Source organism: Brachyistius frenatus, unplaced genomic scaffold, assembly GCF_029030835.1.
Source record: "Brachyistius frenatus isolate BFR_SWC_R1_liver_20210118 unplaced genomic scaffold, ASM2903083v1 Contig_190, whole genome shotgun sequence".
NCBI classification, from domain to species: domain Eukaryota; kingdom Metazoa; phylum Chordata; class Actinopteri; family Embiotocidae; genus Brachyistius; species Brachyistius frenatus.
This window is the reverse complement of record NW_027210789.1, coordinates 121,681-133,400: the sequence shown is the minus strand read 5'-3', so window position 1 is coordinate 133,400 and position 11,720 is coordinate 121,681. Positions and strand designations below refer to the sequence as shown.

General features: G+C 41.2%; 2 protein-coding genes across 3 annotated transcripts; one reads left to right on the top strand and one right to left on the bottom strand.

Moving 5' to 3' along the window:
- Window positions 1-282: 282 nt before the first annotated feature.
- extl2 (exostosin-like glycosyltransferase 2) lies at window positions 283-3,411 on the top strand. Its single transcript, XM_069718372.1, has 6 exons — window positions 283-287; window positions 1,217-1,662; window positions 1,796-1,866; window positions 1,982-2,097; window positions 2,226-2,688; window positions 2,932-3,411. Exons 1-5 carry the CDS (start codon window positions 283-285, stop codon window positions 2,626-2,628), a joined length of 1,041 nt encoding a protein of 346 aa, XP_069574473.1. The 3' UTR covers window positions 2,629-2,688; window positions 2,932-3,411.
- A 262-nt stretch (window positions 3,412-3,673) lies between these two features.
- Window positions 3,674-8,195, bottom strand: parla (presenilin associated, rhomboid-like a). Of its 2 annotated transcripts, none has more exons than XM_069718335.1 (10): window positions 8,076-8,195; window positions 6,949-7,129; window positions 6,707-6,811; window positions 6,469-6,601; window positions 6,250-6,345; window positions 5,918-6,067; window positions 5,466-5,536; window positions 5,287-5,388; window positions 4,822-4,919; window positions 3,674-4,434 (listed from the first exon to the last, which is right to left on the bottom strand). In XM_069718335.1, the coding sequence occupies exons 1-10, from the start codon at window positions 8,153-8,155 to the stop codon at window positions 4,275-4,277; spliced, it is 1,176 nt and encodes a 391-aa protein (XP_069574436.1). In that variant the 5' UTR covers window positions 8,156-8,195; the 3' UTR covers window positions 3,674-4,274. The 2 variants fall into 2 exon arrangements, with proteins under 2 accessions (XP_069574436.1, XP_069574437.1); XM_069718336.1 differs by having other exon boundaries at window positions 6,955-7,129.
- Window positions 8,196-11,720: the final 3,525 nt, after the last annotated feature.

Sequence of the window (11,720 nt, the reverse complement as noted above, 5' to 3'; positions counted from 1 at the left end):
TTGAAGTGAAAACATAAACACGACACTGTAATGTAAAAAAAAAAATAAAATAAATAAAAAATAGAAGGATACGAACTCATGTAATCTCATTATTTTGTAAAGGTTTTGGCACGTTTTTTTTTCTTGTGTTTTTCCTGACAAAATGGTAGTTGATTCGTCCCCTGACTACACGTAACGGTGAACGTCAGCTGCCGTCATCTGTTTCCTCTCAGGCTCTCTGGTCGGAATCAGCCAACATGGCGACCATGTGAAGGAAGCGGGGTGGACTGCGGTGCCTACAAAATGAGGTGAGTTTTGATTTGTAGATCGACATGAATCATGGCTTCTACAGTAAACCGTAAATAGTAGTTCTAACATGAGGTGACGTGGGTAAACTCAAGGTGTGGCGTTATGTCCATTCACAGAAACACTGAGCTAAGATCAGGAGTAAGTTCAATCATACATGTTAAAAGTCAACAAGGCAGTTTTGATTGATGTACTTGCACAACGAATTCATCCATGCGCAAGATTGTAAACTGGGAATTTTGGACCTTTGCGAGGAAAACAATTGATGACTTGATTTATTTAATATATACGGTCTGCTGATTTTTCTGTCCCTTTACAGCTGTGAATGCCTCCACCTATACTTTACTACAGTTTTCCCCTGCAAACAGTTTATGGTTCCCTGGAGGTTCTCCGAAGTAAAGGGTCCACAAAAACAACGTTTAGAGAACATTTCCTGGAACTTTCTTCAATGGTCGCAAAACCTAACCTTCAGGGGTACCTTTAAGGAACATCCCCTGAAGGTTCTTTAAAGTTAAAGGGTCAACAAAATGAGATTTCCGATTTGACCCACCGTGTTCACCAAACCCTAATACAGGCACATAGACTGTAGGATTAAACTGTTTGGAAATGTATTTTCCCCAGTTCAACCCTAACCCACTGCCATATTACGCGCAGCGAGAGAGCTGGGAAACATCTTTCCCATTATGTGATGCATAGAGCTAGGGAACACGGGATCATAGAACCCTTTGTCTTGTTCCCATTGTATGCTGTGCAAATCTGGGAACAGGACGCCGGGAACGGAGAGATGACTTTTTTGTTTTCCCAAAAGTAAGTTGCTGTTGCATGTTCCCCTGTTGAATAGCATAAGTTCAGAATAGCCCGTGTAAATACTCGTGTTGACATAAAAGCATTGTGTCCATGCTGTAAATCTGTTTTGCCTCCTCTGACGCAGGGTGCCCCGTTGCTGCCTTGGAGTGCGGCGAACACATTTAGTTTGTCCAATCCTGCTGATCCTCGTGGTTGGTGCAGCCCTGACAGCTCTGCTGCCACCTGCTGACGACCAAGGACGTGTTGGGGTCTTGGGCGTGCTGCGCAGGGCAACACCTCAAAAGCGATATCCTGCCCAGGGCCGCCGCCCTGACAGCTCAGAGGAGGAAAAGTTTACCGTCATCTTCCAAACTTACAACCGCACAGACATTTTGCTTAAACTCCTGAACCATTACCAGGCGGTGCCTCATCTTCAGCGGATTATTATAGTCTGGAACAATATTGGGGAGCAGACGCCTGCAAAGTTATGGGACTCCTTGGGGCCTCATCCTGTCCAGGTGGTCTTCAAGGAGCAGACTAGCAATCGAATGCGGAACAGACTACAACCGTTCCCTGAGGTTGATACTGATGGTCAGTATATGTCAGCTTGCACAATCTACTTGAATAATCATTATTCTCATCATAATCATATTTTTTTGTGTTTGTCAACAATTTTTAAGTATCATTTGTTGATTTGTTATTTCCCGTTCCCCCAATCATTTAGCTGTGTTGATGCTGGATGACGACACTCTCATCAGTGTTCCTGACATCAGCTTTGCTTTCTCTGTCTGGAAGGTAAATAAGCCGCAGTAACTTTAAAATGGACTTATTAGCAATATGTGCTACTTTTATTCATAACATAAAATAAGCAGGCACAGCCCAAGTTGTTTTGTTTTTAACTCCCACACAGCAATTCCCAGACCAGATTGTTGGATTTGTCCCAAGGAAACATGTCTCAACACCAGGAGGAGTGTACAGTTATGGCAGCTTTGAGCTCCAGGATCCAGAAACAGCTGGAGGTGACAAGTATGGTGTTTGTTTTTTTGGGTCATCGTTTTCTCCACGTACACCGCATCTTAAAGGCTGCTTGACTGGTATTATTGTGATCGTAAAGGCTGTTTAATTGCATTTCTGTCTTTATTCACTCACTGCAGATACTCCATGGTGCTAATTGGTGCTGCCTTTTACCACCGCCGCTACCTGCAGCTCTTCCAGGACCAACCACCAGCAGTACATGCCTTAGTGGACGAAACACAGAACTGTGACGACATTGCTATGAACTTTGCTGTAGCACTGTATTTAAGGAAACACTCTAAGGCGAGCAGAGTCAACAAGCCTTCTGGGGTCTTTGTCAAACCTGTGGACCTCCGCAACCTGGAAAAGGATGCCAGCAGTGGATACCAGGGTATGTGGCACCGTCCCGAACACCTTCTTCAGAGGTCCTACTGCCTGAACAGGCTGACACAGATCTATGGCTTCATGCCACTCTGCTTCTCCAACCTGATGGTCTCCCAGTTTGGCTTCCCCAGCTATGCCAATCACAAGAGTAGGAGCTGAGGAAGAGCCACATCGCTGACTGTGTTGGAATGGAAGACGACAGGCTCAAGCAGCAGTCTGGTAAGTTAACATCACATGCCTGGACTGAGGATTAGTTTAAATCTTCTCATGCTTGTGTAATGTGTGGACAATGACCAGTCATTAGCGACTGGATGTGTCTGGAAACAAATATGCTTTAAATACAAAGAAACTGTCATTTCACTGAAAGACGTTATCAATCCAAACATTTGTATATAATCTAAAAATAATTTGTAAAAAAGTATCGTTTTTTTGTTTGTTTGTGTGTTTTATTATCCTGAACAGTTTCATCGTGAAATCAGCAGGACAATGATGAACTTTTCCTCATTTGGACGACCGCAATGACTGTGAAAGAATTTTCTCCTCCTGGCCCACTCTGATGAAACATCCATTTTTGATAATGTAATCTGTATTGTTGGGAAAATCGGCTTTTCCTGCAGCATGTACAGCCTCCCTCATGGGTTGAAATGCAGCTCCTTTAAAGCCAGCGAGTGTCGGTCTTAGGTCTGCTTTGAGAACACAACTTGCCTGGTTTGTCAATGATTTACAGATTGTGTCATTTCAGTTGTTCCATTTTCTCTCCAAATAAATGCTAGAATATAAAGGTAGTTAAAAGTAGTGTTTGGCCAAAAATAGCCTCCCTTAAATACTCCACTACATTTAAAAAGCAATCTTCATGTCCAGTATTATGCACGCATGGACAATCTTTTTTTTTTTTTATGTACACATGTTTGCAAGATTTGATTAAACAAAGTTTTCTCTTTCTATTGATATAATTTGTGGATAAATTCATAGTTATGATTTCAGTTACTAAGTGATAAAAACATGATCAGAAATCAACATGCTGACATGAACTAATTATGAATTAGGTGCGGGCATATTGATGCATAATTTTTACGACAAATGATTCGTTGACAACTGAAATTTCAAGCCTATTAATGAAGTGAAGTCCTAAATTGGTGAGTGCAACAGAGGGGGCTGTGAAGAGCGATTATTGGACAGAAGGCAAAAAACAAAGATGCAAAAGAACAAATCAAGCCAGAATTTATTCTTAATTTTAGGGGGGTGGATGGATAATAACTTGTAGGACGTAGAGGTAGGAGTACCCATCTGTCAAAAATAATTTGATTTGTTTCATTTTTAATCAAAAATAATCCTTCCTTTTTGCAGAAGTATTGTATAAATGCAAAACGTGAGTTTTATAATGTGACATGAGATCAGCCCGCAGATGTCAATCTCATTAATGAATCAGATCAGTTCCTCTTTTTCTGTCCAGTGAGAGACGACTGTAATTCTTTTCAGTCATATGAACAGGAAAACGCTGACATACTGGATATGGGTTAAACATTAAAAGAGGTAGGAGATTGGTATTTCATTTTTTTTTTTTTTTTTAGCTGGAAAGGGTAACGGATGTCATCAGTCTAAACTGTAAACATCTGGACCGTAAAGCCAGACGTGAGATCTGACCTGTATTCAAATTTCCAAGTCTCTGCAAATGGATGGAAAACTATATTTATTGATAAATAATAACAGCCCCCTCCATCTTGGTGGATAAAAGTGTCTTTGCATAATCTGAGGTAACTGGAGTCCAGTTCTTTCAAAAAGGTTTCCAGAGATCTTGCGGAGTCCTATTGTGGTCCAGGTCCCCCACCCTCAGCACCACCACTGACCCCAGGTCCACCTCCAGGCCTGGATCCTCTGCCGCCTGGAGAACGTATGTCATGCCACAGCTTCACAAGAGGCTCCCTCTTCCTCCAAATTAGTTTGTGACCATATGCCACATACCATCTGTAAGATGAGATATATGGATATGGTTGAAATACTGTGACTGCAGAGTAGGAGCCCCCCCCCCCCCCCCCACCACATGAAGCCCGATAACGTCCACACAAATGAATGAATGCTTTACACAAAAGAGCACAAACAACAGCCACACATGACAACACATAATCTGACAGAAAGCATAAGCATCATAAAAACCAAAACAACAATAAATCAATAAAGGACATAAAGTACAAGTTCAAGAAAGTGCCAAAAACGACCATCTCATGAGACCTATTCAAGGATTTAAGATTGGTCAAAGTAGTTGAACGAGAGTTCAGACTATAACTTTCACTATATTTCTTACCATTAACCCGGACGTATTTTGAGTAACCATTTAAGGACATGCAGACTCACACTCCAAAGAGGGCTCCGCCAAGGTGAGCTGCATGGTCAAACAGCCTCCATCCCAATATAAGCCCTGCTGTATCTATGGCCACGAGCGCTTTAAGGGCCTAAAGACGAACATGGAGCAGGAATCTAAAGTTACATACAATGTAGGGAAGTGCCTCAAGATCAACCTTCTGTCCACCGTACATTCAGACATGCATATTTACACATTTTACTCATTCCCACACTTGTTTGTTTTGTTCATGCACAGATTTCAATGTCTTGCCTGCAGGAAAAACACAACTAAATGTACAAATTTGCAAACAAGTGTTTTAAGATTACATTTCAGAGGTGTCTATCTAACATGGGAAAAAAAAAGAAAGTATTTCAAACAATGTTAATTGCACACTTAGGGCCATGACTGCACACAAACATAACATTATAAACATAATTTACACAGACAGACGTAAATACACAAACTGCATCACTTACATTTCCTGCTGTGAAAGTGACCATAGGAAGGAAGATTATGCCGAGTTTGGCCTCTGGCACCTTTGCACACACAGCAGCGAGTACTGCCATGACGGCACCCGACTATTGATCAAACAAAGCTGCGGGTCAAAATTTGTACTTAATTTGTACTTAAGCTGTGTAAAAAAGAAATATCTTACCGCCCCTAATGAAGGGTAGAAACGCCCGGTGGCTGTTTTACACATGTAACTGACCAAACTGGAAATCACGCCTGAAAATACATCACATTAAGAATCAGACTTTTTCTTCCCCACAAACATTGTCTGTGTCAATTCTTACTTCATGTTCTCCGTTTTCTCAATCTAACGCCACAGTTATACTGCTTTAACAGGTGAAACTATGAAATAAACAAACACTGGCAGTTTTCTGAAGAAAACGTAAGAAGACTCGCTGCTAAAAGTTGAGGGTGCGTATTCTGAATAATACAATTATTTCTAACTTGAGTTACATCAACTTCTTGAACACTAATATTAAAAATATTCTTCCAGATGTTCAAAGCGATACAGGTTTTATACATTTAGTACTGATCCAATAATGTATTCAGATTTGATAAATGTTATCAGTCCCTAGTCCTAGTTTTTAGTTGACTCACCAGCAGACAGGTAGACTGCAAGAAACTGCTCTTTGCCTAAGAGAGAGACGATTCCTGAGGAGAATGTCCATAGGACATACATGTTGGCCACCATGTGGATAATGGAGTAGTGACTGAAAGAGGAAAGGACCATGGGAAGGCACCGTGTTTCTGGAAGAAGAAAGAGAAAAGGACTAAAACTGTTGCGCACTGGAAATGAAAAAGACAAATTCATCACGGTCACAAGATCAAGCAGAAAATCGTAACACTTGAAAATGGACGCTCTTCATTTTGTGTCAACTTTATTTACTTCAAATTTTCCAGAAAACAAACTCATGGACGGGCGTACTCACTGGAGGCCGGGTTGGACGTGAAGTACTTAATCATACTTCTTTGCATTGAAGGGATCCGCCAGCAACACAGGACCACAGCATTTACAGCGATAATACCTAGAAAACATCAATGGAGAAACTCCTGAGTGAGAAGAAATGCAGGATTATAAATGCAATCATATAGATAACATTCAAATTTAAAGAAACGGAAGGACAAAATGAGTCTGTAAAATGAGCTACCGGTGGCGGTCTTCTGTCCCTCGGTGAGGCTGCTCCAGAAGTCGTCCACCGTGGACATCAGGAGGATGAGCTGTCGCTGGAAGCCGGACAGCTGGTTCCACCAGTTATGCCAGTGTGTCCTGTTCTGGGAGCCCTGATGACATATGAATGGTTCACTAAGTCACTCATAGGTAAATTGGTCATACAAGTTGACGGCAGTGGAGGAGTAAAACGACAATTTGCATCATTAAATGCTCACCTGGATTAATTTTTCAGACTCTGCGTCATCTTTTGCAGTCTGAACTCTTGACCTCAGGGTCTCATATTGCAGGATGGCCGCCGCACCAAAGGAGCACCCTGTAAACTGACATGGAATCAGGCGACAACCAACACCACCCTGCAGTCCCAAACCTTTTTAGAGCATGCATCTATTTTCCCGCTTTACAATAAACATCAGACAAAAGGAAAGTAAATCATTCCCGTAAAACACAGGAGTCCTACCCCCACCGTGAACATCAGCGGCTTGAATAGCGGACTGGGGACTTTGGGAGGAGGTGGGTGCCCCGCCACGCCAGCCTCACAGGATGAGGCGTTGGTTTCTTGGGTGACATTTCCTTTCTTCGTATCTGGTCTTTTAGCGTCACGACGGAAGCCGCACCTCTGCTGGTTGTAGGGATTTAGTCTGCCAAAAGAAAAAAATTAGGCAGTTTTTAAAACTACTTAAGTCAGTGTTGGGAAATACACAGAATAACCCCGACTGCTACATAAACCAATGAACACTTTTTTAACCAGTCAATTATCAAAGTAGTAGTATTTTTTTTTTTAAATTGATTAGTAGATTGTTTCAGTATGAGTTTGTGAAATATTATTAATATCAAGGCTGGGCTATATGGACAACGTTAAATATCACAATATTTTTCTTCAAGGTTTGACATTGATCATGCAGCAGCATTGTAGGGATGATTGCTGGTGCTTAAGTAATTACATGATGAGATTTATGATGAATAATCATCGGTTATAAAGATATAATGATTGAATAGGTAAAGGCAACTAATAGAACAGCTAGAACAATTTGATAAGTGGGTAAAGACAACACATACCATATCTTTATGATAACAAAACCTTCGACAATATGTGGTCTCGTTTATGGAAATATTACATGGTGTACCAATTTACTGTTATGACCAACCGCTTCAGTTTTGTTTCCTGATTTCCTGTTAACTAAAATACAAGGTGAAAAATGTTTGAAAATATAAAATGGACGATTGCAGGTGAGTATACCCGACATTGGCAGTTACTTTTGGTTGAAATCATGTAACATCAGCTACTTGATTTCCTGGCTGTACAGTACATTCAGTGAGGTTCACAATATGACATGCAGTTTAAATATCTCGGTTCAGTTTGAAAATAAAAGACAGCACAGACAGTGCTGGTGTTGCACGTTGTTTTTCGGTACATAAGATAAAACATACAGCTGTCTTCAGCTCCGTGGATGTCTTTACAATGACAGTCGGTGCGGTTAGGTAACCACACACTGCTGGTCCAGCAGCAAACACATGCACATGCACCATGTCCGTGGTATTCTTGTTTAGACAGACTGCAATCTGAACAGCGTTTCAATTGCTCACCTGGAGCTCCGTGAAGTCGTGTTTTGGGATCTGATGAACTCTGTTTTGGCCCATTTCATGACACATCCCTTCCACGCCATGTTTGTGGTGACCTCCTGCTTGAAGCCCCTCCCACTGCCAGACTGGAGCTCGTGCTGCATTCACGGACTCTCCTAAAAGCTCCGATTTATTAATTTGTATCTGACGCGGGTTTTCAATTCTTTGTACTACAGCGTACGTTTTCCACTATTTATAATCCTGCACGGTTTACAGTAGGCTATAGCGTTTACCTATATAGTTACTATATCTATTAGTTTATTGTTATTGTCCATTTGTTGTTCAGTGTGTGTATTTGTAGTACACAGAGAGCTGCTTGAAACCAAAGAGACTAACTTCTTCCATGCGTAAATATACATATAGTGATTGCGATATAACTGTTCGGTTTTACAGGACAAGATATACAGTACAGTAGGCCTCTGAATTGCATCTCTTTTATTCAATGATAGGACTTCAGTTCCCTCTAGTGGCTTATTCAAGTACAGCTTTGTCTTGTACGGCTTGTCCAGCCAGAATCACAGACATAATCAGTTGTGGAAAGTGACTAAGTACTTTTACTGAAGTAATGAACCTAAGTACAGTTTACAATTTAAAGTAGTGGACTTTCTTGCTCTCATTTAATTGTTATTTTATTCTTTCAATATCTGATGGAAATATAGGCTATTACTGTTCACTCCAGTAGTGTATGCGAGTCAGGTGCCATGCAGATTAATTTGCATAATATAGTACCTAGGCCTTTTTTGGACAGAATACAGGAGAGTAATTAAAATAAATGAATAAATAATGATGGCTGAATTTGATTTTGCTTCTTTGGTCTCAGGGTCCTGTAGTGTGCATGCTGGCTCACTGTGACACTGAATGGCTTACTGGGACACAGAGCCATTGCTTATGCTATTAGTGACACTTGTAAAAGGAACATGTGTGATGTGAAAAGGACGGCTGCTATAGATTAAACTACCAAACTACATATAAAGCAGTTAGAATATGATTGCGTGAAAAATGATAATCCAAAATTGTAATGTAATAATTTGATACCCTTAAAGGATCAGTTCTGCATAATTATCACTTTTAACACTTTAAGTGAATTTGGCTATTTTTCCATCATTCTTTTGGCTAAAAGATCATAATTATTCTGCCAGATTTACAAAACAAAAGAATATGGAGGAAACGAGAACACTTAAAAACAAACAAACAAACAACAACAAATAAAACCAAAATTTATAATTAAAACTAATGGGTCCCCTTCTTTTCCTTCTTTTAAAACATGTCGTATGAGCACACAGAAGAGAGAAATTATGGAAGCCGTGGACAGTTGGCTGAGCAATATTGATGGCACTGGTTGTTGCTAATGGCATCTGGACAAGTTCCACAAACTTCTTGCAGGCTTGCCAGCGACTCCAAAAATAGGTAAAGAAGGTAGACTTTACATTGAGAAGACTGCACTGCAGTGTCTGCAGAGAAAGGCTCTCCTCCAATGCAATATCTGCACTTGCTGCGCTGCTTTAGCTCGACACAATACTGCACAGAGAACTGCAGTAATTGAGCTGGAAAAGACTTCAAGTTTAGGAGTAGGTACACAGGCAATTTATCTTAACGGAAGCAGACAACGCATCCCGTGGGTATAGTATAATACAACCTGACTTCTGGTAGAAAATTATACAAAAAAGAGGGGATGTAGCGGTTTCAGGACAAAACATACAGTGTACAAAGACAAGGGAGCAATATGCCTTTGACACTGTATGGACCAAGGACACACTGCCAAGTTAGATGATATCCTATGGGTGCAGGTCTGGGGCAGGGGAGGACACAGAGTTATAGGAGAGGAATTAGAGAGGAGGAGGGATGAAAAGAGAAGAGGAGGGAAGGGAGCAGTGACAATGATAGGACCGAGCACAGGGTAGATAGATCGAGGTGGGGAGGCCAAACAGGAGAGCATAGAGAGAGGAAAAGAGGGTGAGAATCATAAATATTTGAGTGGCCGCAGAAGTGAACTTAAGTAAAAGCTGTTGGGGGATTTTGATTTTGATCAAAAAGACGTACAGTGCTGCAGACCTGCAGACAGCGCAACCCCAACACGCACACATTCATCTCTCTCGATATGTAGAGGCCTTTAGGTTCCTTTCTGATCAATGCAGTTCATTTTTTTTCCCTCCAGCATAGGTGTCCTCTTTCAGGTGCTTTTATTGATTCGCTGTGAACCGACGCCAGCCAGGATTCGCCTGTGTCGGCAACAGGGCAGCAAGGCCTCGGCCATGTGACAGGAAGTAGTCTCCCTGAAATCAGAACAACTTGTCATTCTTGTAGGACAACCATCGACTCCACCGCAACTATATCCACATGAACTCTGACATTGCCCTCCTGCTTTAGTGCTGTGATTCGGATCCACGGTCGGACGCATGATGCTTCACGTCATTTGGCCTTGAGGCTTCTATTTCAGCACAAAGGCCAGCAACATTTTATACCAGCAGCACAGTCTTTTTATACCATCAGTGGAAACTCTAGCTGTTGTCATAGCGTCCCATCAGAGTGCTGACAGGGCGTTTCCTAAGACGCTGATCAATGGGCCAGCTAGATAATAACACACTTGTTTTCAGTATTTTTCCTGCATAGATTTTCCAACCTCAGTGGTCAGTGCATCGCTGTGGTATTTTTTGAGTAGCAGCTGATTTACAGACTCATGCCGTGTGAACTGGACAATCGAGAGCGGGATTTCAGGCCTGATGTTTGTTTTACCCAAAATACCACAGAGGACAGCACACTACACGACAGCAGCAACCTCTCACTCCTCTAATTGATTAAGAGGATTACAATAACAGTGTTTATGTATAGTTTGTATGGGGTGGAAAAAAAGAGTAATTATAGAACAAGAGAGGCACTTGAATAAATGTGAGAACAGCACACTCTTATGCACACACTGAACCTTTGTCTGCATCTGTCCAGCAGTCAAACTGACACGACAGCATTACACAACACAAGCAAGTTCCTCAAGAGCTTTTCGCACAAACTCATTACACTGCAACAGCAAGCTCATTCTGAATATACAGTCTACACTGTACACAATATCCATCTGAATTTTTTCCGCAGTATAATCAAATAACAGTCACAATAAAGTGCCAGATGCTCAGGACAAGGCTATTGATCGGACTCATTCATTAAATATTGATGTCTCTCAGCAAAATATCATATACCTTTGCTATCAGTGAAGCAAAATGGTACAATGTGGTCAGGAAGGGTGAGGAAGGAGCTCTTTGCTTTACAAGATGGCTCAATTGTGCTCTTACTAGGACATACATGACATTTTCCATTAAATTACTCAACAAAACCCTGAAATATTCAGGTGTACAGCCGATGGGAAATTGTGGCTGTTCAAATTTGACGTGTTTAAGTTTGTCTCAAAAACCGCATGATGGACTGATTACTTCATTCAGATTACTCGAGAGTTACAGTAGACTACATGTTTTACCAGCAACTTTTTGTGGGCGTGAAGGTTAGAACATCTGACGTGCACAGTATCACCCCCATTCTTTTAAAATTATACTCACTGACTTTGTTAAACAAGAAAAGAAAGCGCAGTCAGATTTCTTACAGATATTTAAGTTGAAGAAAAGT

What these genes read in the sequence shown, in the direction of transcription:
- extl2 (XM_069718372.1), top strand. An exon ending in CCCTGAGGTTGATACTGATG is followed by an intron (nt 1,663 to 1,795) that starts GTCAGTATATGT and finishes CCAATCATTTAG; the next exon opens with CTGTGTTGATGCTGGATGAC. An exon ending in GAAACAGCTGGAGGTGACAA is followed by an intron (nt 2,098 to 2,225) that starts GTATGGTGTTTG and finishes CACTCACTGCAG; the next exon opens with ATACTCCATGGTGCTAATTG.
- parla (XM_069718335.1), bottom strand. Translation starts at nt 8,155, where the DNA reads ATGGCGTGGAAGGGATGTGTCATGAAATGGGCCAAAACAGAGTTCATC. An exon ending in ACGACTTCACGGAGCTCCAG is followed by an intron (nt 7,130 to 8,075) that starts GTGAGCAATTGA and finishes TTCTTTTGGCAG; the next exon opens with ACTAAATCCCTACAACCAGC. An exon ending in GGCGGAGCCCTCTTTGGAGT is followed by an intron (nt 4,435 to 4,821) that starts GTGAGTCTGCAT and finishes CTCATCTTACAG; the next exon opens with ATGGTATGTGGCATATGGTC.